The following is a 25,298-nucleotide window of genomic DNA, read 5'->3' as shown; positions in this document are numbered from 1 at the left end:
TCCTGTGGTTTGCTGCCTGATGGGGAGAGGGGCTTCTCACAGCAGGCCCTTAGTATCTGTGTAGAGGGGCTGGCTCCATCATATTCTAACCTTCCTGGCCTCTGCCTGGAGACTGTGTGACCTGGTCTCCTCCTTGCCTTTCTGCCTCAGTTTTCTCATCTATAAAATGGGAGCAGTAATCTCTGCCCTTCATTCCTTTAACAAGCATTTATTGAGCACCTACTACATGCCAGATGCTGTCCTAGGGGCTTGGGAAACAGCCATGAAAAGCACAAAAATTCTGGTCTCCAGGGAGCTTGCAGTCTAATACTGGGAGACCAGACAACTAAGTAGATGAATTATGAGAAGTAATAAGCATTTGGGGGAAATTCGGTCAGGGAGCAAGGGAAGGTTTATGACGCTTCTGGTTGAGCTTCTTCATCTTTTTCCACCCTGTGGACCCCTCTGACAGTCTCAGGATAATGTTTTTCAAGGAACAAAATAAAATATAAAAGATGACACTGGGAACCAATTATGGTAAAACATAGTTCGCGAGCTGTCTTTTAAAATTGTGATAAATGTGCCCGCTTTGTTAGCATATTAAGTAATAAGATCCAGCAATGACGACCATGATTTTGAGGTGGTGACGCGTGTAGGAGCTATTTAGAGGATTCTGCAGCGTCGGTAACGCGATATGTAAATACCTGTGACGTCTGTGTGACAAGGTCGCAGGGACTTCTGTGATGCTTTGTGGCTTGTTGCCTATGTTCAGCCTCGAGAGGGCTGCTAAATTTCATTTCGAGGTTAGGGACAATACAATGGCCTGTCTTTTTCTCTCCCATCCCGGTTCTCGGCCACACTCAGTTCTAGAGGAGGCTGGACAAGTCAAGTTAAAGACTCCTACTTTAGAGAAAACGGCCAGGGCAGGCCTCGCTGGGCATGTGACTTTTCAGTGGAGACCTGAGGGGGGTGAGGTGATAAAAGGAGGGTTTTCAGAGGCTTGGGGCCCACCGCCTGGCAGCCCTCTGGCCGCTGTCCACCCAAACGCCTCATCAGTCGGTGCCCTGTGGACCGAGGACGTGATGGACAGAGAGGCCCAGGGGCCCCCGGAGAGCGCCTGACTGGTTGGGGGCAGGGGGCCCAGGAGGGAAATGACTTCAGAGTGAGGGCGAGCAGTAGGAGGGTCCCCGGAAAGAGTGGGCAGGGAGCCCCAGCCCACCTGCTGCCATTTCCCTAGCCCTTCTGCACGTCCTGTTTTCAGGAATCACGGAAAGTGCCCCTGTGGTCTGAGAGTGAGGGGCCGTGTGTGTCCCCCTGACCGGGGACTCCAGGGGCAGGGACCCTGGGGCATTTGCATCCCTGCCTTTCGCCGGCTGGCTCAGGAACATTCTCCCAGAGGGGCCCGCGCTTTCCAGGTCCAGTCCCTTGTACTTGAGCCCCATCCTCCCAGCCCTGATGTCTCAGAGCCCGTGGGCCCCTGGGTGTGGCCCCAGCAGCCTGGCAGGTGACCTTGGTCTGGAGTCTCCTGTATCTGGGCCTAGAAGCACTCAGAAGCACTGAGAATGGACAATGCAAAGAGGACTGTAGGCTGTCGGTCTCTCCGAGTTTTCATCCCCCACCTGTGAGGTGGGCTATCAAACCCACCCGCCGCCTTGGAGAGTCGTTGGGGGCACAAGGACAGCAGAGGGGTCCGTTCGGGCAGCCCTGGGGGACACAGGTGCCCCGGGCCAATGACCCTGCCCCTGGGAAGTCTCCAAGCCTGTAACCGGGATCCAGAGATGGGGGTGCTCAGACAGAGGCGAAGCTCCCCCACATCCTCCCAATCTCATGTGTGTGGAGGAGGTTTTGATGGTACTGGAGAGCAGGCAGGCAGGGGGTGCTCACATTCCAGGGAGGTGCTGGGAAAACTGGGGTTGCCCTTTGAGAAAAAATCCTTCCCTTCTACTATATGGAGTAGTCTTCCCTCGAAGAATCAAAGAAATAGATGTAGGAAGTAAAGAGAACACAGTTCATCAGAGGCAAACCTTTATCGGCCCCGTTACCCAGGGCAACCTGCCTAAACATAAAAAACATAGGAGCAATCACAAACCAGAGAAAGAAATGAAAAGGCAAGCCAGCTCAGAACCAGAGAGGGAAACGGAAAGGCCAGCGAACGAACGGGGCAGCTGATCGCCACAAACAGGACAGGAAGGTGTTAACGAGCTTATTACGGAGGGATGGCCTTTTGTGTGTTATATCCTCACCGGGGATATTTTTCCATTGATTTTTAGAGAGAGTGGAAGAGAGAGGGAAAGACAAAGAGAAATATCTATGTGAGAGAAACTCATCAAGTGGTTGCCTCCTGCACGAGCCCTAACCAGGTCCAGGGCCTGCAACCGAGGTATGTGCCCTTGTCCAGAATCGAACCCGGGACCCTTCAGTCCCCAAGCCAACACTCTATCCACTGATCCAAACCGGCTAGGCTACAGAATGATGTTTTAAAGGCACCAAAACTTTAATACAAAATTATAAAAGAACACGAAGCCATTATTTGTGTTGGGTTAGGGCAGATAATAAACATAAAAAGCTTCATTCTCACTAGTGTTAGAAAAAAGACTAATTCAGTCAGGAGCATTTAAAAGATCTTCCACCTCAATAGATGGTGCCGATGGCGCCAGGGTGACACTCGGCCTCACACCATCACAGTGGCTCTCTGGAGAGCCATCCCATCTCTCGAGAGATCGTGCCCCTGAGTACGTCCCAGCCCTCTGCTCCGATGGACTCACACGCCACTTCTTGGAATCTATGCTGAGGAAGTCAGCAGAGATGCAGACAAAGACTCTTATAAGCAGAAGGTCATTTTCATTTTATTTCAAATGGTTAAAAAATAAATTATTTTAAAAGTTTTTTCCCCTCTCAGGAATTTTGAATGGAGACTTTGGAGCCAAATGCCTATTTAAAAATAGAACAGAGTCCTGGAAATAACAGTTGTGTCTACAAATGAAATGTCTGCAGCTCCCAAATCAGCCCTTTTCCAGCCCCAGCCGCACACACCGTAAGAAATCAGCGGCAGGGTAATGCCGAAGAGTAAGGAGATGAATGAATAAAAGATGAGGCTCCTATGAGTTCAAATATTTTGCAGCCATTAAAAATGAAGTTTATGAAGAATTTGTAATGACACGGGAAAGTGCTTGTGATGTGATGTTAGATGAAAAACAAAGCAGGGTACAAAATATATGTATATATATTGGAATCACTGCAACTTTTTAAATGTGCTTACCCACACAAAAAGGATCAGAGGAGAAAACACCCAAGCTGTAACAGTGTTTATCTCTGGCTAGTGGGATTATGGGCATTTTCTTCTTTTTTATATCTTTTATGTTCTCATAATTCTCTGTAAAAATCATTAATTACTTTCGGGGGGGACTATATATGTATATACACACACACACATACACACATACATACACACACATACATACACACATACATACATATACACACACACATACATACACATATATAATCTCTCCGTCCTTGCTCCCCACCCCCAAATCACAGGGGTCTCTGCATAGAAGGAACACAAACAGGATAAGAAACAGAGAGGGATATGCCAGGGCAGCCTGGGGAGGTGGAGGCAAAATAAAGTTGGTGCCAGACCTCCTGGAGCCTTGAGTGCCAACCCCAGCAGTTTGAACTTCACCCAGAGCCCCGTCTTCTGCCCAGGTTCAAAGGAGAGTGGCCTGCCCCTTCTGGAAGGTTAGGGGGCTTCTTGGGGAGACCAGCGTGTTGTGAGTGGCTCCAGGTACCAACCTCCTGCCTTTTCCCACTCCCCCCAGGGAAGAGTTTCACACTGACCATCACCGTGTTCACCAACCCCACCCAAGTGGCCACCTACCACCGAGCCATCAAGGTGACTGTGGATGGACCCCGGGAGCCCAGACGTAAGTGCCCGAGCCACTGAGTCCCCTGGGAGAGGGAAGGAGGGTCCAAAGGGAGAAGGGCAGCAGCGAGGTCAGACAGACGGCACTGGGTTCTGGGAGCACTCGGGGGGCGGGGATGTGGTCTCTGCTCTACACCCCCAAACCCTCTGTGCTTGGCCTGGACTTCGGGAGGCCGGTGAGGAGGCTGGGAAGGGAGATAACAGGATCAGCGGACCCGCTGCCATGGGGTGACCGCCGTTGGGAGCCTCTGGGGAGTATGGACTTGCATGGGGCTGGGGGCCGGGCCGGTGTGCTCTGCTCCACCCCAGCTTCCTCCGCCAGTAGCTGAAGGAGGCCGGGTCCCCTCCTTGGAAACTCTTTCTTTGAATCTGAGTCTGTGACTTACTCAGGTCGCCCAGGGGCCGGGCATGCTGACCCCAGGACCCAGTGTCAAGATCAGGAATGCAAATTTGATTCTGCAGATATTTATCAAGCACCTGCTGTGTGTAGGGAGCCCTGGTCCGTGCATTTTAGCATCAAAGAGGGTTTGTGTTTCATTGCTTCTGCTGAAGGGCCTGGGGTTTGCAGATTCAGATTAGGGAACTGGAGGGGCAGCGGCCACGGAGTGGGCAGAGGCCTGTGTTCACTGGGTGAAAGAGTGATTGAGTGAGTGAGTGAATGAATGAATGAACGAATGAAGCAGAGAACCTGCTTGCCATCTCTGGACTGGCTGCTCTTGAGCTCTGAGCAGAGCTCTTGTCTGGATTGCCCCTCACTCGCACACGCTCGCTGGTGCATTGAGAGCTACCCTGTCCTTGTCTTTCTTTGTAATTGTGGCCCCTTGCAGTTTAGACAACCCTCTCGCATTTATTGTCTCATGTGAGATCCTCGTGATATCAGAGCCAAGGGTCACCCAGTCCCAGTGAGGAGAGAATTCAGGCCTGGGGACATGGAGGTCCTGGCTGGGGCCTCACACTGTCTTAGCTTCCGGGAGGCGGGGAGGCGTCCAGGATCCTAGAGACAGCCTTTGATCCCAGCTCAGGAGGGAGAAGCCTGGCAGGAGGACAAGCTCCTGGTCTCTCAGTGCCCAAGGCTCACAACGGGAGTGTGACTACCAGGGCGTGGTCAGGGAGGGCGCCCAGGCCTGGCCCCACGCCTCCGTTCCTGGGAATCGGGCCTGGCCCATCCGGGGAAGGCTCAGAGCTGGCCCTGGAAGAGTTCTCTCCCGCCTCTCAGGACTCCTTCCTGCGGCCTCCCCTGAGCTGTCGTATGTGGTCATCAGGCCCAAAGGCAGGCAGCTCCCAGCAGGCACTGGGTCTGGTCAGATTCCTGCTAGGATTGGACATGGATGTGTCCATGCCCTGGCCTTGGGCTTCATAGCTCCAACAAGTCGTGTCTTGTTTTTGGCCTCAGTTTTGTCAGCGGTGAGCCGGGTCACTGACTCCCCAGCATCTCCAGGTGATAAAGGCTGGCCAGCCCTGTGTGTCACAGGCCTTTGTGCAGACAGCAGAGTCTAAGCCAGTTTGCCTGGCTGGGGGACCTTGGGCAAGTTGCAGACCTCTCTGGGCATCAGCTGCCTCCTTCGGGAAGCGCGAGAATACCCCCCACCCTGCAGGCCTGGGGGTCAGTGCCCACAGGTGGCAGCAGAGGGAGGCTCCTTGTGAGTCACTGGACTGTGCTCTGTTACCTCTGGCACTGGGCCATCTCCCTGGGCTCCCATCACCACCACCACTAGGGTGGCTGCTGGAACCCCAGGCCATGGCAATAGAGGTCTAAGTTTCTGTCGAAGGAGGCGATATTCTACTCTGAGTCTCCAGGGGCAGAATCAGGACGGACGGGAGCCACCATTGGGCTCAGTGTGACTGATGCGGCACAAAGCAGTGAGCACCCAGTGTGGAGAGGCATGTTAGCCGGGGCGTGGAGCCTGGTGGGAAGGTTCCCAGGGGCCGGGCAGCACCTGGAATCCCTCAGAGCCCTCCATGTTCAGCCCGCCCAGCCCAGAGCTGCTCACCGGCCCCCACTGAGGCCCCTGGATGAGGGTGAAGACTTGGCCTCCCCCTGCCTGCTCGTCTCTCCTGGGGTCCCCCACACCTGAGACAGCCCCTTCTTGGCGTGAGCTGGTGGGGGAGTGGGTGGCACAGGAAGAGGCAGCGAGAAGGGGAGCCAGGCCTGGAGATAAGCTGGAGTCAGAGGCCAGGCTTGCTGCGTGACCTGAGGCAGATGGTGCCCCTCTCTGGGCCGTGGCACAGGCCAGATCAGTGGTTTTAAAGTGACTTGTTCCAATAAAACCTTAACAAAAGCTCATTTATAGGAAAGAGCAGCCATGGCCATGGGGGAGGCAGGCACTTCTCCAGGTCTTCCATCCCGAGGACCTGCTGGCCCCTCCCCTGCCCCAGCCCCTGCCCAGCCCTCAGGTCAGGTCTCCCCAGCACCTGGGTTCCAGTCCCAGCCTGGCCTTCCGCCTGTGACCTTCTGGGCCTCAGTTTCCCCACGGCCGGTCACCCAGCCCCGCCGAGTGCCAGGCCCTGGGCAAAGCCTCAGTTAACTGATCCTTAATGGCCCCAGGAAGAGAGGCCAGGAGGCAAAGCCACTTGCTCAAGGGTGAGCTTCGGTGCACCCAGGGCTCCAGCCCGGGGCTCAGGCCAGCAAGTCACTTAGAAGGGCCTTCCCACCTTCATCTGTAAAATGGGGGCGATATTAGCATCTCCTCGGGGGAGTTCTTGTGGGCATTAATCCGGCTTCCAGCTGCCCTCCTGCAGGAAGTGTTCAGGAGCCCTCATGGTTTATGTCGGGATTTTCTTTCTGGGCCTTTCTCCTGCTTTGTGCCCCCCGTGGTGGAGTGGGAGGGGAGTAGGAGCTGGTCCAGGGAGCCAAGGAGTGGAGCCTGCAGATCTCTGAGGCCGCTGTGGGTTCTGTGGCCGGGTCGTTCCCCTCCAGTGCCCTGCAGAGCGTGCCCCAGCTGCAGCCAGGTGGCCGGCTGGGCTGGAAGGCTGGCTTGGTGGCTTCCTGCCTGTGTGGCCTTGGTTTCTGAGGTTCTCGATACTGGTGTCCCTCACAGTCGCTGGGGGCTTGTTATAAGGAAGGTGGCTGAGCGGGATCCAGGATCTGGGCAGGAGGCAGGACAGCGCCTGGCGACTCTTGTGGACCACAGTTTGGGGACTGCGTGCTCCACGTCTTCCAGGCTTAGCAGGTGCTGGTACCTGAAAGGCTAGGACCCAGGTTCTTAATCCTGCCCGAGGCTGAGAGAGGGCAGCCCTGGCATCTTGCCTGTGGGCCCTTCCCAAAAATGTACATGGAAGGATTTCAACCAATATTTTCCTAGGCACCTCCCGTGAGGAGGCACTGTTCTAGAAGCTAGGACACCTCAGTGAACCCAGCAGATGGGTCTCACACACAGGGCTGGGGAGAGATGGTAAACAGCTCTGTTATCACCCTGGCAACAAGGCCCCGCCTGATCTGTGCCCATTACTCCTCTGTCTTCCTCTCGAACGCCTTCCTCCTCACTCTCCCCATGCTGACCTCCTGGCTGGTCTTCGAAGTGGGTAGTCTCACTCCTGCCTCGGGGCCTTTGCACTGCTATTCCCTCTACCGGGAACACCCCCCGGGCACCCCCAGATTCATGGCTCACTCCTTCCCTCCCCGAAGTCTTTCCGCAAACTTTGCAGTGAGCCCTTTGCTGATCGCCCTGTTTCAAATCACAGGCACAGCAATCCCCCCAAACCGCCTTATACCTCCCGGCTTCCATTTGAGCTCGAGCACCTTCTAAGAAGCTGTGTAGCCCACTCATTTCTTTCCTTGCTTTCTCATCTCCCCCACTCGTGCACACGTTCCACAGGGTGAGGGTGCTTCCTCTGCTTTGTCGGGCACTTGGTATAGACCCTGGAATACAGAAATGAACACTTCGTAGGTGCTCGATAAACACTTATGGAATAAGTGAAGTAAACAAGTGATTAGCTGATTTAATTTCAGGTAACATGAAGTCCTGTGAAGAAAAGAAAGTCGGGGGTGAGCGGGCAGCGTGTGGGGATGAGACATGGCAGGGTGGGGGAACGGGGAGACCTCCTGAAGAGGCGATATTTGAGCAGGGCCCGAAGGAGGTGAGCAGTCACTGTGGCGGCGGGAAAAGCTAAAGCTGCCGGTTTTGTCCTCAGCTCCAGGTGTGGGGAGGCGGAGGGATGCCCCAGATGAGAAGAGCCAACGGCTCCTGGCCCCAGCCCCCGGACCCCCTGATTCCCAGGGGAGTGTGCCAGCAGGAGGGAAGGGGTTAACCTTAGACCTCCCTGGCTCCCTAATCAAGCCCAGGCCGCTGGAAACCCCAGTTGCAGGCCTGGGAAGGAGAAGCTTGCCTCCCTGCCCGCTGGCCCCCCGCCAGCCACCGACCGGCTTTCATCTGCTCACAGGGGGCCGATTCACGGCAGACCACCCGGGGCCCAGCACCCGCCTGCGATTCCATGCGGTTGTTAAGAGTCGGGTGTAAATCTCCTGACAGGCCGCAGAGCGGGCCTAGGGCCTGGGTGCCCCACCCCTCGGCTGGGCAGACAGTGGCTGCTGTGTCTGGGTTGTGGCCGCACCAGAGCCTGGCCAGGCGGCCGAGTGGCTTCATCTGGGTGCCCACATTGTTCCCCACAGATGACCCTGTTCCTGTGGCCCTGCCCAGCTCCTCTGCTCCCTGCCCTCTGCCTTTGCTGGCCTCCTGGCCCCCTCCGTGCCACCGAGACAGGACACTGAGCTGGCCATTTGCCAGTCGCACCTCAATGCCAGGCAACCCTGCTCTCCTTCTCTTGGAGGTCTCTGGAGGCCACGACCTTAGCAGCCAAGTTACATGCAATGTGCTGACCTTTCTAGGTTTGACCTTGGCCACGTGCCTCCACTTTCCCATCTGCAAAATGGGGTGACCGTGGCAGTCTCGCACAGCAGCACCACAGGCTTGGTGACGCTGGAGGGCCTGTCAGTGGTTAGAGCCCAGCTTCTGGAGGCTGACAGGCAGCCTGAGCCAGTCCTGGGCGCCGAGTGCTCCCTGTCCTCCCCACAGAGTGCTCTGTCCTCAGCTCCTCCTCACTCTCAGGAGTTGATCAGATGATGACCATTTTATAGGTGTGGAAACTGAGTCCCAGGAGGGAAGAGGGACTGGGAGGGATAGAGCAGGGCGTGATTGGAGCCGGCCTGTCGGCGCTGAGCTCCAGAGCAGGGCAGGGCTCCTGAGAAAGTCCACTGATACTGTCATCTTCTCCCCAGGCCCAGCCTCCCGGGCCTGCGGGAGCCCCTCTGGCCTGAGCCTGGGCTGGGCCCTAGCACCGTGTCTGGAGCCCCTGGTTTCACAGCCCAGGCTCCTTCCCTGCAGGATGGGCTCAGGAAGAGAAGGTGGGCGGTGCTTCCCGTGGGACCTGAAGCGTCACTGACCTTCTCCAGGCTGTTTCTCACCTTAAATAGGGACAGTGGTCAACCTCCAGGTGGGATGATGCCGTGTCACCTGCTCAGACACAGGCGTGGAGGAAGCACCCAGAAGCGCGCTGCTCTTTCCGTCCACTGCTGGCCACTGCTCCCGGCCTGCAGAGGGGCTGGGGCTCCTGCCGGGAGGAGGCCTTCCTGGAGGAGCAGCTCCTGGGCTGAGCCCCAAAGGACAGGAACGCATTCCTGGCCGGGGCTGTGCCTGAGCTGTGGCTCTGAAGTGTGGAGGCAGAGAAAACTCGAGAAACCCTGGCACGGTGGCAGCAGCAGGAAGTGGTGGTAGGTGGGCCCTGGAGCAAGCAACCCTGCCTTCTCATTCTGGGGTCCCAGTCTGGCCAGCGCTGATCCCTGCAATCTTAAGTCAGAGACTTCCCGAGCCAGAGGGGCTCCGTAAGCAGCCTGTGCAGGGGAAACGGAGGCACCGCGAGAATCCCCGCCCGCTCCCACTGTGGGCAGCCACATGAAAGAGGTCCGTTCCGCAGCCCCATCTCCTCCCCTGGGGCACAGGAAGTTCCTTCTGCTCCCAACATGAAGGCCCGGGCCCGTGGCGCTGAGACTCTCCGGCACCCTGGCCATGCGGAGCCGCCTCAGCTTCCCTCTGCCCCTCCCTGCAGCAAGGAAGCAATTCCCCATGTGCTGCTAACATCCCCTCCTCCAGCAAGTCTGTCCGATGTGAAGGCAGAACATGCATGGTGGGAACATGTGCTCAGGGGCCAGAGCACCTGATTTCTATCCCAGACCAAGCACTGAGCATCGGTCTCACCGTGAGGTCTCAGTGGCCCCATCTGTACAATGGGAGCAGAAAGGAAAGTGTCAGGAGAAAGAGCACTTGGAGTTCTTGGGTTCTGGACGACAGTGCTGGCTCTGCTGTCCTGTCATTGCGTCCCAGACACAAAGAGACGCGACTTACCCGGCCTTGGTGTCCTGTTCTAACGTGAGGGCGACCGCCCTGCCTCCCTTGGAACGAGCGGGGGGAGAAGTTCCGGGCGCGGTGGCGGGGACCCGTGTGGGTGGAGAGCGTTCACAGAACTTGCTTGGCCAGCGCCACAGCCTGGGAGGGTGTCATGATGGGGACACTGCGGCTCGGGTGGAGGAAAGGGAGTGTGACTAGTGAGGCCACCAGGTTGCCAGCAGCAGGGCCCAGCCTCGAACCCCGGCCTCTGTGAACCCCGCCCTCCTCCTGCTGGGCCGCAGAGTCACTGTAAACACCTGGGACACAGTGTGACTCAGAAGCGGGGCTTCATTCGCCCGTGAGGATCATAACAAGGCCTGAGGTTTTGCACCAGCTTTTGTGTCACCCCATTGGCTCACATCAAGCGTGTGGCTGAGACACCCGGATCCTTTGCACCCAACTGCTGTCAGGTCAGCCTGCGGCCTCCAGGTCCACCCGCCGCGTCCTGCCTTGAGATGGTTCTGAATCCATTCGTCCCCCAGTTGTCCACTTCGCAGCTGCCATCTTCGGTGTTTCTTCCCCCCAGGGCTGAGGCCGGGCCTTTCGGCACGCCCCTGGAAACCACGTTAACCAGTTCTTGGTGGCTGAGCCTTCTCACCTAACCAGATAATGAAGTTTTGAACTTGGAGGGTACAAACTGGCCGCCCTTGGGCAGGACACATCCTACAAAGTGCTCAGTTTGGCGCTTTTTTTTTTAGTTCAGTATTTGAATTAATTGCCAACATATAAAATATGGGAGATTTCCTATAAAAGCAGGTTTACGGTTTCAGAAGCTCTGGCAACACTGAGCCCATATCCCGCCCCCCCCCACCCCCCCCCCCCCCACACACACACACCATCAGAGCACCAGTCTGCTGTACTTGATGGTGACTACCCCCCTTACAAGGCACATCCTCTCTGGTCTGCCCCGTCCCCACCCATCCCATGTGCCTCGGTTACCTGACTTGCCAGCCCCCATAGGCATCTGCATTTGGGGCCCTGGCTCCAGCTGAGCTCACCCCCAACCCATATTGTCCTGTTGTTACCAAGGGTCCTAGGAGGCAGCAGCGGGGCCCTGCCTGGAGGCCGAGTGGTTTCATTCCGGCTGTCGAGTGTCCCCTGGACTCCAGGCCTGGGGCCTCCCAGGAGGAGGAGGAAGTGGGTTCCCTGGCTCTTGGCGTCTTGCTGAGCCCAGCGTGGCTCCCAGGACTCCTGCTCCATTTCTGCGGGCTCTCAGAGGCCCATGTGAGCGTGCGACAGGGGTGTGTAGAGAGCACAGGGTCTGGGGTCCCGGAACCCATTGCACCCCCATTTTGAAAACCAGCAGTGAGGCCCCTTGCTAGGCCTCTGACTCTCTCCCCTCATTCTCAATGGTGGTCGACACTTTTCCCCAAAGATGCCATTTCCCAGGCCTCAGGAAGGATGGTGAGGATTCAGTTTTAACTCCCACCTACTTCTCTCTTCTCTCCCTGTCAGTCTAGGAAGTTCCCCGCATCACTGCACCCCTAAGACCTCAGGCAGGCCTTGCCCTCTCCCTGGGCTCCTCCCCGCATTCTTTTCCAAGGGATCCAGGGACTCCGTCCCCCTTCCTCACTCTGTGACCTCCGTGAGCCACAGTTTCTCTTGCCTGTGAAAGGAGAAAGGGCCCCTGGCCTGCCTGGCCTCTCCCGCGGTGTCGCTGGTGCAGATGGCCAGCCTCCTGTCGGGCTGAGCAGCAGAGCCCCGGAATGCTCAGCCCTCTGCCTGGACAAACCCCCGACACACGGTGTGAACAGGGTTGTGCCTGGGAGTATCGCACGTGCGGGGATCATGTAGGAAATTTGGAAACTACCTGAGTGTCCATCTGAGAAGATTGGCCGAGTAAACTCAGTGCCCAGTGAATGTGAGCAGCAGGCGCGAGGGACGCCCACTGGCATAGCGGGCAGTCCTCGGGCTCCTGTGGGAACTCTGTTGTAGTCTTGGGGCTGGCTTATCCTCCCCATTTTACAGGTCAGAAAACTGAGGCGGCCCTCCAGGGTACGCTACTGGAAAGGCAAATTACAGAATGGCACGGCCAGGCTGAGCCCATTCAGGAAAGTTCCACAAGAAACTTGCTCTGTGTTTCCAGGCGTGTGAAACGGAGGCTGGAAGGAAAGACCCCACACGGGGACTTCTGGGGAGGGGCTTAGGGGGGCTCCCAGGAGCCACGGACCTGTCTGCAATGCTTTTATTTTTGTAGATGTTCGTGTGCTGCTTGTGAAATGTAAAGCAAGTCATTGAAGAAGGGTGTGTGTGTGTGTGTGTGTGTGTGTGTGTGTGTGGTCGTGTGGTCCCTGTAAGCTCCATGTCTTCCGAGGACCCTGAGAGAGGCTCTGCTGGCTGCACGAGGCAGGGGCATGGCCACCTTGAGCCTGCAGCACCCTCGGGCCTGGGAGCAGCGGCTGGGCTCCTCCTGTGCGGGCCATGGAAGAAGGTGACGGGAAATGCTGGCACTTCCTCCAGGTGCTCTGGTCCCTGTCCCCACCTTCCCGTCAGAAGCACCCACGGCCTTTGCTCCGTGTCCTGGCAATCGTTTCCTTCTGTCTGAGGCCTGACAGGAGAAGGCCTGTGGGTCCCGAGTGACTCGGGGCGGGAGGGAGTGACAGTCTCATCCCAGGGTCGCCTCCCGGGGGTGGGGTGGGGCCTGGGGCGCTGGGAGGCAGAAGGTGGCAGCTCTCCTGGTTCTCTTCCTGATCCCCACGGGAGCCTGCTGGAGTCCCTTGCCCATGCCTGTGGCCTCAGCTTCCCCTCCTGCCAGACAGTGTGCTGTGGAGGGTCAGGTATGAGAGTGGGTAGCCCTGCTCAAGAAGGCAGGTAGGTCCTTGTGGCCGCCCCGGGGCAGTACCTAGGGCCGTTTTCTGCAGAAAGTCTGTGGAGAACCCGAGGAGGAGGTTGCTGTGACTGAGGGTCTCGTGCAGAAGCCCGAGCTTAGACCTCGGGGAGAACATCCCGGCGGAGGAGGCATTTCTGTCTCCCCGAGACTCTCGGGGACCAGCTGCTGACGGGCTCCCCTTGCTCTGCAGGGCACCGGCAGAAGCTGGAGGACCAGACCAAGGCGTTCCCCGACCGCTTCGGCGACCTGGACCGGGTGCGCATGCGGGTGACCCCGAGCATGCCCAGCCCCCGCGGCTCGCTCAGCACCACCAGCCACTTCAACAGCCAGGCCCAGACCCCCATCCAAGGTACGGCACGGGCGGGGGGAGGGGCCAGGACCTGGACGTGGTCCTGGGGCTCCAGGCCAAAAGCCCGTCCGGAGGCCATTCCCTGCCCGGGTGGTGCTCCGGCCCGGGCCTGGCTGAGGTTCTGCGTGCATTTGGACTGCCCACATTCATTGACTCCCACCGCGTGCCATGCTGGTGCCTGGCCCCAGGATCAGCTCGGTGTCCCTGGGGAGATGGGGTTACTCTCCTAGTGCACCCTTTAAAACAGGGGTATGACTTGTCCAAGGAGCCTGTGGCAGACGTGTCCCTGCTGGAGGCACCTCCCTCCAAGCTCAGCTTTCTCATTGGAGAGTGGGGTGCCTCTGCACGTTCAAGTGCTGTTACTGCCCTCAAAGTGTGTAAACGGTAAGGGACGCTGCAGCCCTGGAGAGATACACAGCATCTCCTGGGAAAGGTCCCGTGGCCCAGGGACCCGACCAAACAGAAAGGAGGAGAAAGGCCTCTGGGCCGAGGCCCCTAAAGCGGTCTCTGTCCCCACTGCCTGGTGGATGCAGCAGGCACCCTCAGAGCTAGATCTCAGGCAGGACTTCCGAGCAGACAGATGCACGTAGCAGGTGCTCAGTAAATGCCTGGATGATGCACAGTCGCTCTTCTCCAGGCTGTCAGCCAGTGTGCACAGCCGCACGCAGCGGCGGTACTGAACGGAGGCAGGAGGGCTGGCCGTCACCATGCACCGAGGGTGTCGTTCTTTCTCGGTCCTCCAGGGCCCGGTTAGAACCCATTTGGCCGATCAGTGATGGTGACAGACTTGACGTAGCCCCGTAGCATAGGCCCTCCCGTCTGGCCTGAGAAGCGGGGCCTTGGTGAGGTGGGGAGGGGCCCCAGGTCCAGCTGCTCCGAGCCTCTGGGCTAGCGAGTTTGAGATACAGCAGCTCTGTGGCCAAGAAGGAAGGGCTGGGTGTGGCGCTGTGGGGCGGAGGCCTGACCTCAAGAGGCAGTGGGAGGTGCTCTGCACTCGGGCTCATGCCCACCCCTGCCCGGAAGCTGTCTGTGCTCCTGTCTCCCTCAGCGTCTGTCGGGTGCAGTAGCCTAACACTCCAGTCCTTACCCTGCCAGGGGCAGACCTGGGGCCCATTGGGATGTTGGGGCCCAGCCAGGGAGCCCCGGAATCCAGCAGGTGGGGGTGAACAGAGCCTTCCTGTTCAGCAGCTCCCACAGTTGTGTGGAAGTGGCTGGGGAATCGGTGCCTTAGGCTCCCCACCCTCTGTCCAGCCCCAAAGGGCCGGGTCTAGCCAGGCAGCAGGTAGAGCTCCTGCCTCCACGCTGAGGCTGGGAGGAGAGGTGGGGCCTGTGTGGATGCAGCTGACCCAGTCCTTCCCCTTCTGCTGCACCCTAGGCAGGGCTCCCCCGCCCCTCCCTGACCACCCACAGCACTGGGCTGAGGCCGCCTATGTGGCCCTTCAACCCAGCCGGGCCGCCCCTCCCAGGCCTGGCCCCTTTGGCATGAGCAGAAGGGCTCTTGACAACCAGGACCGGGAAGGAGTATGAACTTTGCAATCAGATGGGCCGGGCTTGGGACTCTGCCTCTGCAGGCACGGGCTGTGTGTTCCTAGGCTAGTCACTTCACCTCTCTGAGCTCAGTTTTCTCACCTGCAAAATGGGAAGAAGGAGGTACCTGCCTCAGAGGCGTGTAGGCAGGGCTGGGTTTCTGGCCCTCTCACCGGCCCTCCCCTTCTGGTGGGGCCAGCCTCTGCCTTCAGACTCCATCCTGGGCACCCCCTCAGGACACCCCACCACCACTTCTCTTGGTGCCTGTTAATAGCTTTGACCCCCGGCTTTGGTCACTGGCAAGCAGTGCCGAGGCCCCATCCCCTCCATACCCCAGCCCCAGGCCCCCCCAGCTGTGGCCGCCCACAATGGGGGCTTCTAACAGCTCAAAGGGCTCATTCAGCCACCACGCAGCAGCTGGGGCAATTTGGAGAAGAAAATAAACATTTCCTTCCAGTGTTGGGATTGGCTGCTCGACAGCCAGCCAGCTCCGGTTTCCTGGGGCTACTGGGCTGGGAGGGGCTGGGGGGGCAGGAGCCTCAGGGGTCCTAAGGGCAGACACTTCCCCACCACCCCGGGGGTGGGGGCGGCAGGAGGGGACAGGCCGTCTGGGCAGGCCCTGCTCAGAGCCTGGAGCCCATGTGAACGCCAAGGGCCGCGCACACCAGACCAGGTCCACCTTGCCCGGCCTGTTTCCTGGGCCGCAGCCCTGCTGTGTCATCCTGGGGTCCCTGTTTGGGGTCTTTCACTTTGAGAGTGGGGTTCCTGTCAGTGGACAGCACTCACTTCCTGGGCTCAGAGCAGAAGGGTCAGCCTCGTGCTTGGCTGTGTTTGGGGCGCCAACGAGACCTCTGGGGTCCTGAGAGTGGGGAGCCAGGCACCTCTGGCCCCTTAGGCTTCAAGGCAGCACTGACCAGCCAAGGAGCCCAGTAGGGAGGGTACCAGACATTCCAGGAGGACCCCTGCCCTCCAAGCCCCCCACCTTGAGCAGGGAGCATCATTCCGTTCTGACCCACAGCGAGGACCAGCGCGAGCCCGCTGCTGAGGAAGCAGAGCCCAGAGCCCAGAGAACCCACAGGTCTCACCTGAGGTCACGGCACCTCAGGCAGATCTGAGAAGCAGGAGACCTGAGGGCCCCTGCAGCTGTCTGTGCTCAGCCACGCCTCAGTCACAGTGGCAGTGCCAACCTGGAGCTGCCCAGGGCCAGAGGCTGGTCTCCCTGAATCCTCTTTGGTGGGGTGGCATAGAGGGGTTGGTGCCAGACAGACTTTTCCTCGGGACCCCTGCTGGGGGCTCACCCACCCCCCTCCCCACTGTTGGGGGCTCACCCACCCCCCTCCCCACTGTTGGGGGCTCACCCACCCACCTCCCCACTGCTGGGGGCTCACCCCCCTCCCCACTGCTGGGGGCTCACCCCCCCACCTCCCCACTGCTGGGGACTCACCCCCCTCCCCACTGCTGGGGGCTCACCCACTCCCCACTGCTGGGGGCTCACCCACCCCCCACTGCTGGGGGCTCACCCACCCCCCACTGCTGCCAGAGTCACCCCTTGGCCAGGACGTAAGGAAGGCTCAGGGTCAGGGGATCCTCTCTGCAGGGCCCTGAATGGGTGTCCTGGGAGCCCAGCGCAAGACTGTCACAGCCGCTGCAGCAGCGCCAACCCTCATCAGGCCTCCCCTCTGTGCCCAGTCTGAGCACTGTACGTGCATTAACTAATTTAATTCCTAGGATCTGTCACTGTCTCCATTTCTTATGCGGGAAGGTTGGCACACAGAGAGGTTAAGTGACTTGCCCAAGGACACACAGCAAGTAAGTGTCAGAAGCCGATTAGATACCCAGCTGCAGAGGCCACACAGTTAACCGTTGTGCTGTGCTGTGCTGCCTCAGAGACGGGACAGCTGCCTCTCAGGCCCATATTGGGGCTCAGGACTGGAACCCTGGGGTTTTGTGCCAGGTCCAGTGCTCTGTGTGACCCTTAGGCAAGTGCCTCACCTTCTCTGGGCCTCAGTTTTCCTGCCAAGGGAGTTAGCCTCCATCCCAGAACCCCTTGGGATGCTGAGGTTTTGGGGGTCTTGAATGCAAACGTAGCAGGCAGAGGCTCAGATGCCCTTGTCTTGGAGTCCAGTGCGGAGCCTGGGCTGGACACTGGTGCGTCTTTGGCAAGGGCAGGGTCTAGGCCACCGAGGCCCTCTGGCTGCCATCTCACTTGGCTGCCAGGGAGATGCAGGCAGCCCTGAGACACAGGCCCAGGGTGAGGTGTATGTGTGTGTGGACCGGCGGGGAGGGGCGGCACACATCCTCTGGGCCTGACCCCACCACACAGGGATAAGCTCACATAACCGCACCAAGCCCCCGGCAGGAGAGGTGTGGGCAGCACAGCAGCCCAGCAAAGCAGAAAGCAGAGGAACCATGAGGAGTTTGAGTCCTTTCTGCAACATCCAGGAAATTAATCTTCCCCTGTGCCTCAGCCTCCCTATCTGAAAAAGCAGGCTCCAAATCCCTCTCACAGGGCCATTCAGACCCTCTCCACACCCACAGGCTTGCCGGCTCTTAACAGGAGAGAGGGAGGCAGAAGCTGCCAGGCCAGACCGGCACTGTCCCTGGTGGGGGCCCACCTTCACGCCCCCTCCCCCCAACAGGCCTCTGCACTGCCAGGCTGTGAAGAGGATTCCAGAAGATAGAGAAGAGCCGCCCCCTTCCCTATCAGCCCGGGAGGCGCCCGTGGCCGCCTTCGGCCCGGGTACCTGCCCACCTGCTTCCCAGGCAGGACCGTTACCAGGTCAGGAGGGCTCCCACCCCCCAGCAGCCAAGGCAGTAAGAGCAGAGCCAGAGCTGCTTTTTGAATTTAATTTATTGGGGTACCATTAGTTAATAAGATCGATACATTCCAGGCATACAGCTTTGTAATATACCCTATGGTGTGCTCACCACCCGAAACCCAGCCTCCTCCTGTCACCCTGCATTTGACCCCCTTAACCAAGGACATTCTGAAAGAATTCCGCTAGGGCCCACCTGTGTGGCTCAGTGGTTGAGCATTAACCTATGAATCAGGAGGTCACGGTTCGATTCCCGGTCGGGGCACATGCCCGGGTTGCAGGCTCCATCCCCAGTGTGGGATGTGCAGGAGGCAGCCCATCAATGGTTCTCTCTCATCATTGATGTTTCTATCTCTCTCTCTCTCTCTCCCTTTCCGTCCTCTCTGAAATCAATTAAAAATATCTATTAAAAAAAAAATAAGTAGTCTGCTGGGGTGGTGTCCAGCTGCAACTGATGGTCCTCTTTGCTGTCCCCCAGGCACCTCAGAACTGAACCCTTTCTCCGACCCCCGCCAGTTCGACCGCTCCTTCCCAGCGCTACAGACCCTCACGGACAGCCGCTTCCCGGACCCCAGGATGCATTACCCGGGAACCATGTCCGCCGCCTTCCCCTACAGCGCCACGCCCTCGGGCACGAGCATCAGCAGCCTCAGCGTGGCCAGCATGCCCGCCACCAGCCGCTTCCACCCCACCTACCTCCCGCCACCGTACCCTGGGGCCCCGCAGAACCAGAGCGGGCCCTTCCAGACCAACCCGTCCCCTTACCACCTCTACTACGGTGCGTCCTCTGGCTCCTACCAGTTCTCCATGGTGGCCGGCAGCAGCGGTGGGGGCGACCGCTCGCCCACCCGCATGCTGGCCTCCTGCACCAGCAGCGCCGCCTCCGTGGCCGCGGGCAACCTCATGAACCCCAGCCTGGGCGGCCAGAGCGACGGCGTGGAGGCCGATGGCAGCCACAGCAACTCGCCCACTGCCTTGAGCACGCCGGGCCGCATGGACGAGGCTGTGTGGAGGCCCTACTGACCTCCCGGGGCAAAGCGGACTTCTCCCGACGGAGGCAGGGACCCCGGAACCTTCCCGGCCAGGGGCTGGCCCAGCTCCGAGGCTCAGGCAGGAATGAGACCCGGGCCCAGAGCTGGTGGGTGGCTCCGAGAGCATCCAGTCCAGCCGTGTCTTTGTACAGAGGGGTAAGGACCAGCCCCTGGGCCCCCACCCCGAGCCCAGATCCTAGTCATCTCATCCCACTGTCCTGTGGGAAAAGCATCCTCCTGCTGCCTCCTGCCCTGGTGACCTGGCTGTGCCCAGTGTCACAGGACCCGGGTCTCCGAGGGCAGAGACCATCTCTGCTCCAGAGAGAGGCAGCGTTTGCCCACACAGTCTGGCCTCTTGTCTGCAGGGCCCTGGACAGGCCTCCCCACCCCCACCTTCCTCAGAGACCCTGCACCTCATGGGCCCAGCCCTTCCTCCGCATTTATACAAATTGAGGCAGAACTGGAAGGTCCCCCACCCTCAGAGGGGTACCCCTCGTTGTACCCTCGCCCAAGGGTGCAGGCTGCATGGACTCCCGTGTCTGAGTTCTCTAGTTCTAGGGAAAGGGCCCGTCCAGAGTTCCAAAACACCACTGGCACAAGTGGGACGAGAGCACCCCCTAGCCAGTCCCCCCACAGTTCCTAACAGCTAAGCAGCCCCGTCCCCTCCAGCTGCCTGTGGGCCCCAGGCCCAGTGTAGACAGCCTCTGGCGGCACCTGCAGCCTCTGGTGGCACCTCCGTGCACTTTCCCAGCCCGAGGTACCCACCCACCGCTCTCTGGGTGGGGCCTGGGTCCTCCTTCACCCCACGCTGGTCTCGGAATTGCAATTTCGGAGAGAGCACAGAGGCCAGAGCGGTTCTAACAGAAAGCACCGGGGTGAGTTCAGAGAGCAAAGTCCCTGTCCCTGTCGCACTCGGTCCAGCCAGCCCAGCTGTGCACACCCGACCCCCCTCCTGGGAAGGCCCAGCCACACTGCTCTCCACTAACCAACCATGGTCCACAGCCGTCTTACAAAGACTAGTTTTTAAAGTAATTTTAGGAGAGCTTCCAACTTTTTCAAACACGGCCTCTTACAGGCAAAGCCGTGGTCGCCAACCTCAGCGCCTCCTCAGGAGGCCACCGCATTCCTTCGGCAGCACCCCACCAACACCCCCAAAGGCGGGCCTGGTGGGGACCCCGGGAAAGGCCGGTGCGATGCTGGGGCCTCACGTCGGTGGCTCTCAGACGGTTGTCCGAGAGGATGCTCTGGGTGTTGCGTCCTGGTGGGGGGGCTGTGAGGGGGCCGAGCCGTGGCCAGGTGAAGGCAGGACAGAGGGGAGAAAGGGCTCCCCACGCCCTCCCGGGGCTGCCCCTTCAGTTTGCAGGTGGGAAGGCTCGCCTTGCCCCAGGGGCGGCTGCAAGGACTCCCGCTCCCGAGTTCTTTGGTTCTAGAAAGGCCACGTGGGAAAGGCCACAAGAACTCGGGAGTCGGCCGCATGTGGTTTTCCGCCATTGTTTCAGCCACATCCTCTGTGGATGGGAAGTCTCCCCTGCGAAAGGCCCCTTAAGTGTCTCCGTCATAGCACCTGGCCTGCCCGTCCTCCGTCCACCCCCCCCACACACACACCGGCAGGTTAGGAAGTCCCGGTGAGCTCACTCCTTACTCAGACCCCTCCTGCTGGTTCCCCTGTCCTGCCCTCACTGGAAAGAGCAGTCGCCATCTCTTCAGATCCGCTGCTGGGGGTTCCTGCTGACTCCCTCCACCCAGGGGCGCTCCCACCCCTTCTCAGGAAGCAGCTACAAATCCGTCGTCTTCGTATCTTCGCTCCCGTGCTCTGTGGTTGGGGTCTGGCCCCCGGTTCCCAGTGCCCAGCACTGTGTAGTCCCACCCGGGGTTACCCCTCCCTGACATCCAGGCCCTGGTAAAGGCAGGGACAGGAAAGAAACGGGCCCACCCCCCACCCCCTGGCTTACAGTGACATGACAGCAGCTGTGCCAGTCCTAAGGCCCACAGCGGGCGCAGACAGCCTGGGCTTGTGGACATGGGTCCTCGCTGACGAGGCTACTTTAAAGGGATGCTCGGCGGACACACTGACAGGAAGCACACGGAGACGGAGGTCGGACCCCATCTCGCTGTCGCCTGGTGGCGGGTATGGTCCGTGTGACACATTGTCATGCTGACGTGTTGGTACCTGCTACCCTCACATCTCCCATCGAACCGCCCAGAGCCGGGGAGGGGTGGGAACTGCTTTGCACTATAATTTGCTTGGTGTATTTGTTTTTAATGCACAAGTTGCTTGTGCAGTAAACTCCTGTATTATTTAACTGTAAACGGAATTGTGACTGATTTGTTATAATAATATAACTCTGAGGTGTGTTGAAGGATCCAATGCCAGGCTCCTAGGGCTGTGTGCTGGGGGTGAGGGCGGATGGAGACACACACACCCCTCCCACCCCCCCCACTGTGGCCAAGGAGGAATGGGGCAGGGCCTCGGCCTGGGCAGGAATAGGACTAAGCCCCCTGCTGAGGAGACCCCCAGCGCCGTGGCCCCCCTGCGTCCGCTCCATCGGGAATGGCCACTGAGCCCACCCCAGGCAGGTGCGGCCACTGAGGCCTCCTGGGGCGGCTGGGGCGCCAGGGGGATGTCCGGTCTTCAGGTGCCACCACCCCTTCTCCCTCTCACGTGGCCCCGGATTTTTCACGAGGGAATGGAAGAAACCACCCCTCGCAGCGTGTTCCCACGCGCAGGGTGGGGGAGGGCAGAGCTGCTGGAGCCTAAAGCAGGCTGGGTGGGAGCCGCTCTCGGGCCCGAGCTGGAAGAGCAGCGACTCAGCAGCCATCAACTGCGGCGTGAACAGCTGGGTCAGCTCCCCCATTTTGCAGATGAAGAGACTGAGGTGCAAAGAGAGGGTGTCATCTGGCTTCACATCTCCCTGGGCCAGGACCGCAGCCTGCTGGTGGGGGCTGTGGGTGTGTGGTGTGGGGGGGCTGCCAAGGAGGCCTGGCCCACCCTGCCTGGCCCGTCAGGACTGGTGGAGGGGAATTTTCATAAAACAGACCTTATTTCCAAGTGAAAGTACCCACTTCAAAAGCGAGTCCCAAGACTTAGCCCTGTGCAGTTAGGTCGGTCTGCCTGAAACCCAACACCCAACAGGAAGTTGCCTTTCCCCAGCTGAACCCCACCCCACCCCCCAGCACCCCTCTGCCCGAGGGACCAGCCATGGCTGCAGAATTCCTCTCTGGGATGTGCTCTGAGTGAGGGGGCTGGTCCTGGAGCCGCGTCTGCAGGCGGACACGCTGCTTCCGTCTGTGAGTTTATCTGCGGGCACTTTGTAGGGATGACGGGGATGATGAGGGGACCACAGTTCGAGCCCCTCCCGCAGCCACACTTCGATGCCACCGCTGATGGGAGGGGAGCTGTGTTCTCCAGAGCCCCTGACGCAAAGCTCCATCACCTTCACCCACCAGGTGCAGACCAGCCCACCCAGCTTCCTGGGGAAACCGGCCCGGAGAAGGCTGGGACTCACCCCGCCCCTCACCCCAGGTCACACAGGTTGAGGTCTCTGGGGGGGAGCACTGCAGTAACCACAGCAGCCTGCAGGTGGCAGCAGGTGGAGAGCGTGGATTCCCCTCCAGACAAGGGTGAGAAGGGGCTGCCTCCATAGCAGCCAGAATTCAGCTGAGATGTTAGAACTTCCCAGCCCCTGGAAGGGCTGGGGAAAGGTCTTAATGTGGAAGGGGGGTTTTCTCTCCTCCTTCAGCTGTGTGGCTGGCGGGGGGGGGGGGGGGGGAGCCCTGTCCCTCTCTGAGCCTCTTTTTTTATTCAGATCTTACATGAGCACCTACTGTGTGCCAGGTATGCAACAGAATTGCCAGCCGGTCCCATGCTCCCTCCAGGTTCTGCTTCCGGGCAGGGGTTTACTCTGCTCAAAGGGAAGGGTGGCATCCCTGGCCCAGCAACCCCAGCCTCCCGGAGCCGCCAGCGGGAGCTTAGACATGAAGCGGCCCGGCCAGGTGAGGAGGCCACCTTGTTCCAGCGTCCAGGGGCCCTTGGATCCAGCTCCATTCCAGAGGCTCTAGGGGTCGCTTCGATTTGGGCAGTGTCTGAAGTTTCTACAACCACCATAGCCCCCACAGCCCCCTGAGCCCCCATAGCCCCCATAACCCCACAGCCCCCATAACCCCCACAGCCCCCATAACCCCCACAGCCCCCCTGAGCCCCCACAGCCCCCATAACCCCCACAGGCCCCATAACCCCCACAGCCCCCATAACCCCACAGCCCCCTGAGCCCCCACAGCCCCCATAACCCCCACAGCCCCCTAACCCCACAGCCCCCATAACCCCCACAGCCCCCATAACCCCCACAGCCCCCTGAGCCCCCACAGCCCCCATAACCCCCACAGGCCCCATAACCCCCACAGCCCCCATAACCCCCACAGCCCCTTACCCCACACCCCCACAACCCACAGCCCCCATAACCCCCACAGCTTCCACAGCCCCCTGAGCCCCCACAGCCCCTCACCCCACACCCCCACAGTCCCACAGCCCCCTGAGCCCCCCACCCCACACCCCCACAGCCCGTGACTGGCTGGAGACAGACTGGGAGAGGTGGTACAGGCCTTTGGGGCTCCCAGGGGGGCCTCCACTCCTGAGGAGTGAAATGGCCCCAGACGGACCTGCCGCGCACCCCCCCACCCCCGGCCTCAGAGAGCAGCCCTGCACTGCGAGGCTTCTCCATGGAGACGGCTTCGGCCTGGACCCTGGACGCTGAGAACAGAGGTCCTGGCAGGGCTCTGCAGGCCTGAGACGATGGAGGGAACCTTGAGGGCCGAGGAGACGGCTGTGGGGCTGTCCCAGTGCGGGGCCAGACCCTGGCCTGCCTCACTCCTCCTTTGCCCCAGATGCACCCCATAAACACAGTCACCCGGATCTCCCCAGCATGGCCCAGGGTGGGGGGGCAGCTGTTTGCCCCACCAGACACCCAGCTTGGCCATGTGAGCAGGGACCGCGCCTCCGTGGTTGGTTCATTTTGGGGTCATTAATGAAAGGAGCTGTCAGACGGACAAGGGTGGGGGGAGCCAGAGAGAACGAATGAACTGTTCCTTATGGAAACCCAGGGTGCTCCCAACCTCCCCCCACGAGGGCTGGGGAGCCGGGAGGAGGTGAGGGGCCATATCCCCCCACATTCGCACCGCACTGTGTGGCCCAGCGGCTAGCGGAGCCGGCCGGATTCCAGGCTTCCTATTTTTAGTCTTGCAGCGAACGCGCACTGTTTGTTTTATATATTTATATTCACCCGCAGAGCGAGCCCGCCCTGAGCCGGGCCAGGAGGAAGCCTGGGCGGAGGGGAGGGGCCAGCCGAGGGCCAGCTCTCTGGAGCCACCCTCCCTCTGTGCCCCTGCCCACTGCTGGGAACAGTGGGCCTCGTGGGTGTCCTAATGGGTGGCAGCTGTCTGGGCCGCACCACCCCCCTCTGCTCTGTGGGCCTGGTGTCTGCGAGGCCTTGGCCAGGGTTCATTCACTCATTCACCCAACGGAGACCCAAGCCACGCCCCACCCCCAGGTGCCAGACAGCAGGAGGAAAGGCGCACAAGTCACAGCCGTGCCCTTGAGGAGCCCACAGGGCAGACAGACAGGAAAACAATGCTAAGCCGTGGGATACGGGGGAGGGGGGTGGGGGGGGGACAAGGTGGAGAAGTGAGTAGACAGTCACCCCACAGAGAGGCAGCAGGAAGGCCTTCTAAGTAGAGGGAACCTCATGGCCTGGAGGGACGGGCTGTGGCTGAGCTAGAGAGGACGGTGGGATAATGGCGATGGGGTAGGGGAGGCGAGCAGGCTCAGCTCATGGGGGCTGAGGCCACGCTGAGGGACTTGGACTTGGTCCGGGGCACTGGGGAGCCCAGCTGAGGAGTGGAGGCACGTTCTGATGGGTGCGTGTCCGAGGGGGTTGCCGTGCAGTGTGGAGCGTGGGCTGAGCCCTGGTCACAGGCTGCCGCAATGGGCCGAGCAAAGGAGGATGAAGCTCGCCCAAGACGATGTGGAGCGGAGCGGAGCGCTCCGAAGGCACCTTTAGCACCGACGTTACAGGAAGGACCCTGTGCCCCCCACCGCGGGTTTACGTGTCTCTCCGCTTCTCAGAGCTCCTGGCATCTGATGGGACCATTGTGGACAAGGTCTTGGTAATATTTTTGCTCTTTCTGACTGTGCAGTGACAACAGCCCTGCCCGCTCCCTGACTCCTTCACCCCACAGGTTTGTAGTGAAGCCTCATGCCCTGCTCATGACAACCCCTGAACACACCTGAGGCCACGTGCAGCCTCTCTGACTGAAAGGTCCGGCTCAGAGTCTGGTCCAGCCTCCCAACTCTCCTCCGTGACCCGGAGATGTAATGACTGTGAGACTCTGAGCCCGAGGTGCCCAGGTGAACATATTAGATTTTAAAACTACACTAATGCATTATTGTGGGATAAGAAGTAGATAATACA

General features: G+C 59.7%; 1 protein-coding gene across 2 annotated transcripts in view; it reads left to right on the top strand.

The window, feature by feature from the left end:
- RUNX3 (RUNX family transcription factor 3) overlaps positions 1–21,144 on the top strand; it is a 60,587-nt gene extending 39,443 nt beyond the window's left edge. Inside the window, exons 4-6 of one of the 2 annotated variants that reach the window (XM_070404379.1) lie at positions 3,798–3,902; positions 13,302–13,460; positions 18,282–21,144. In XM_070404379.1, the coding sequence (XP_070260480.1) occupies positions 3,798–3,902; positions 13,302–13,460; positions 18,282–18,826 (809 nt within the window). In that variant the 3' untranslated portion in view covers positions 18,827–21,144. The remainder of the gene's footprint in view (positions 1–3,797; positions 3,903–13,301; positions 13,461–18,281) is intronic. The other variant, XM_070404381.1, reaches the window with a different exon arrangement.
- The last annotated feature ends 4,154 nt before the right edge of the window (positions 21,145–25,298 follow it).

This window comes from Myotis yumanensis, unplaced genomic scaffold, assembly GCF_028538775.1.
Source record: "Myotis yumanensis isolate MYYU_CA2020_CCGP unplaced genomic scaffold, mMyoYum1.0.hap1 SCAF_2, whole genome shotgun sequence".
Classification (NCBI taxonomy): domain Eukaryota; kingdom Metazoa; phylum Chordata; class Mammalia; order Chiroptera; family Vespertilionidae; genus Myotis; species Myotis yumanensis.
Note: the sequence above shows the minus strand (reverse complement) of the source record. Positions and strands in the feature narration are given on the sequence as shown.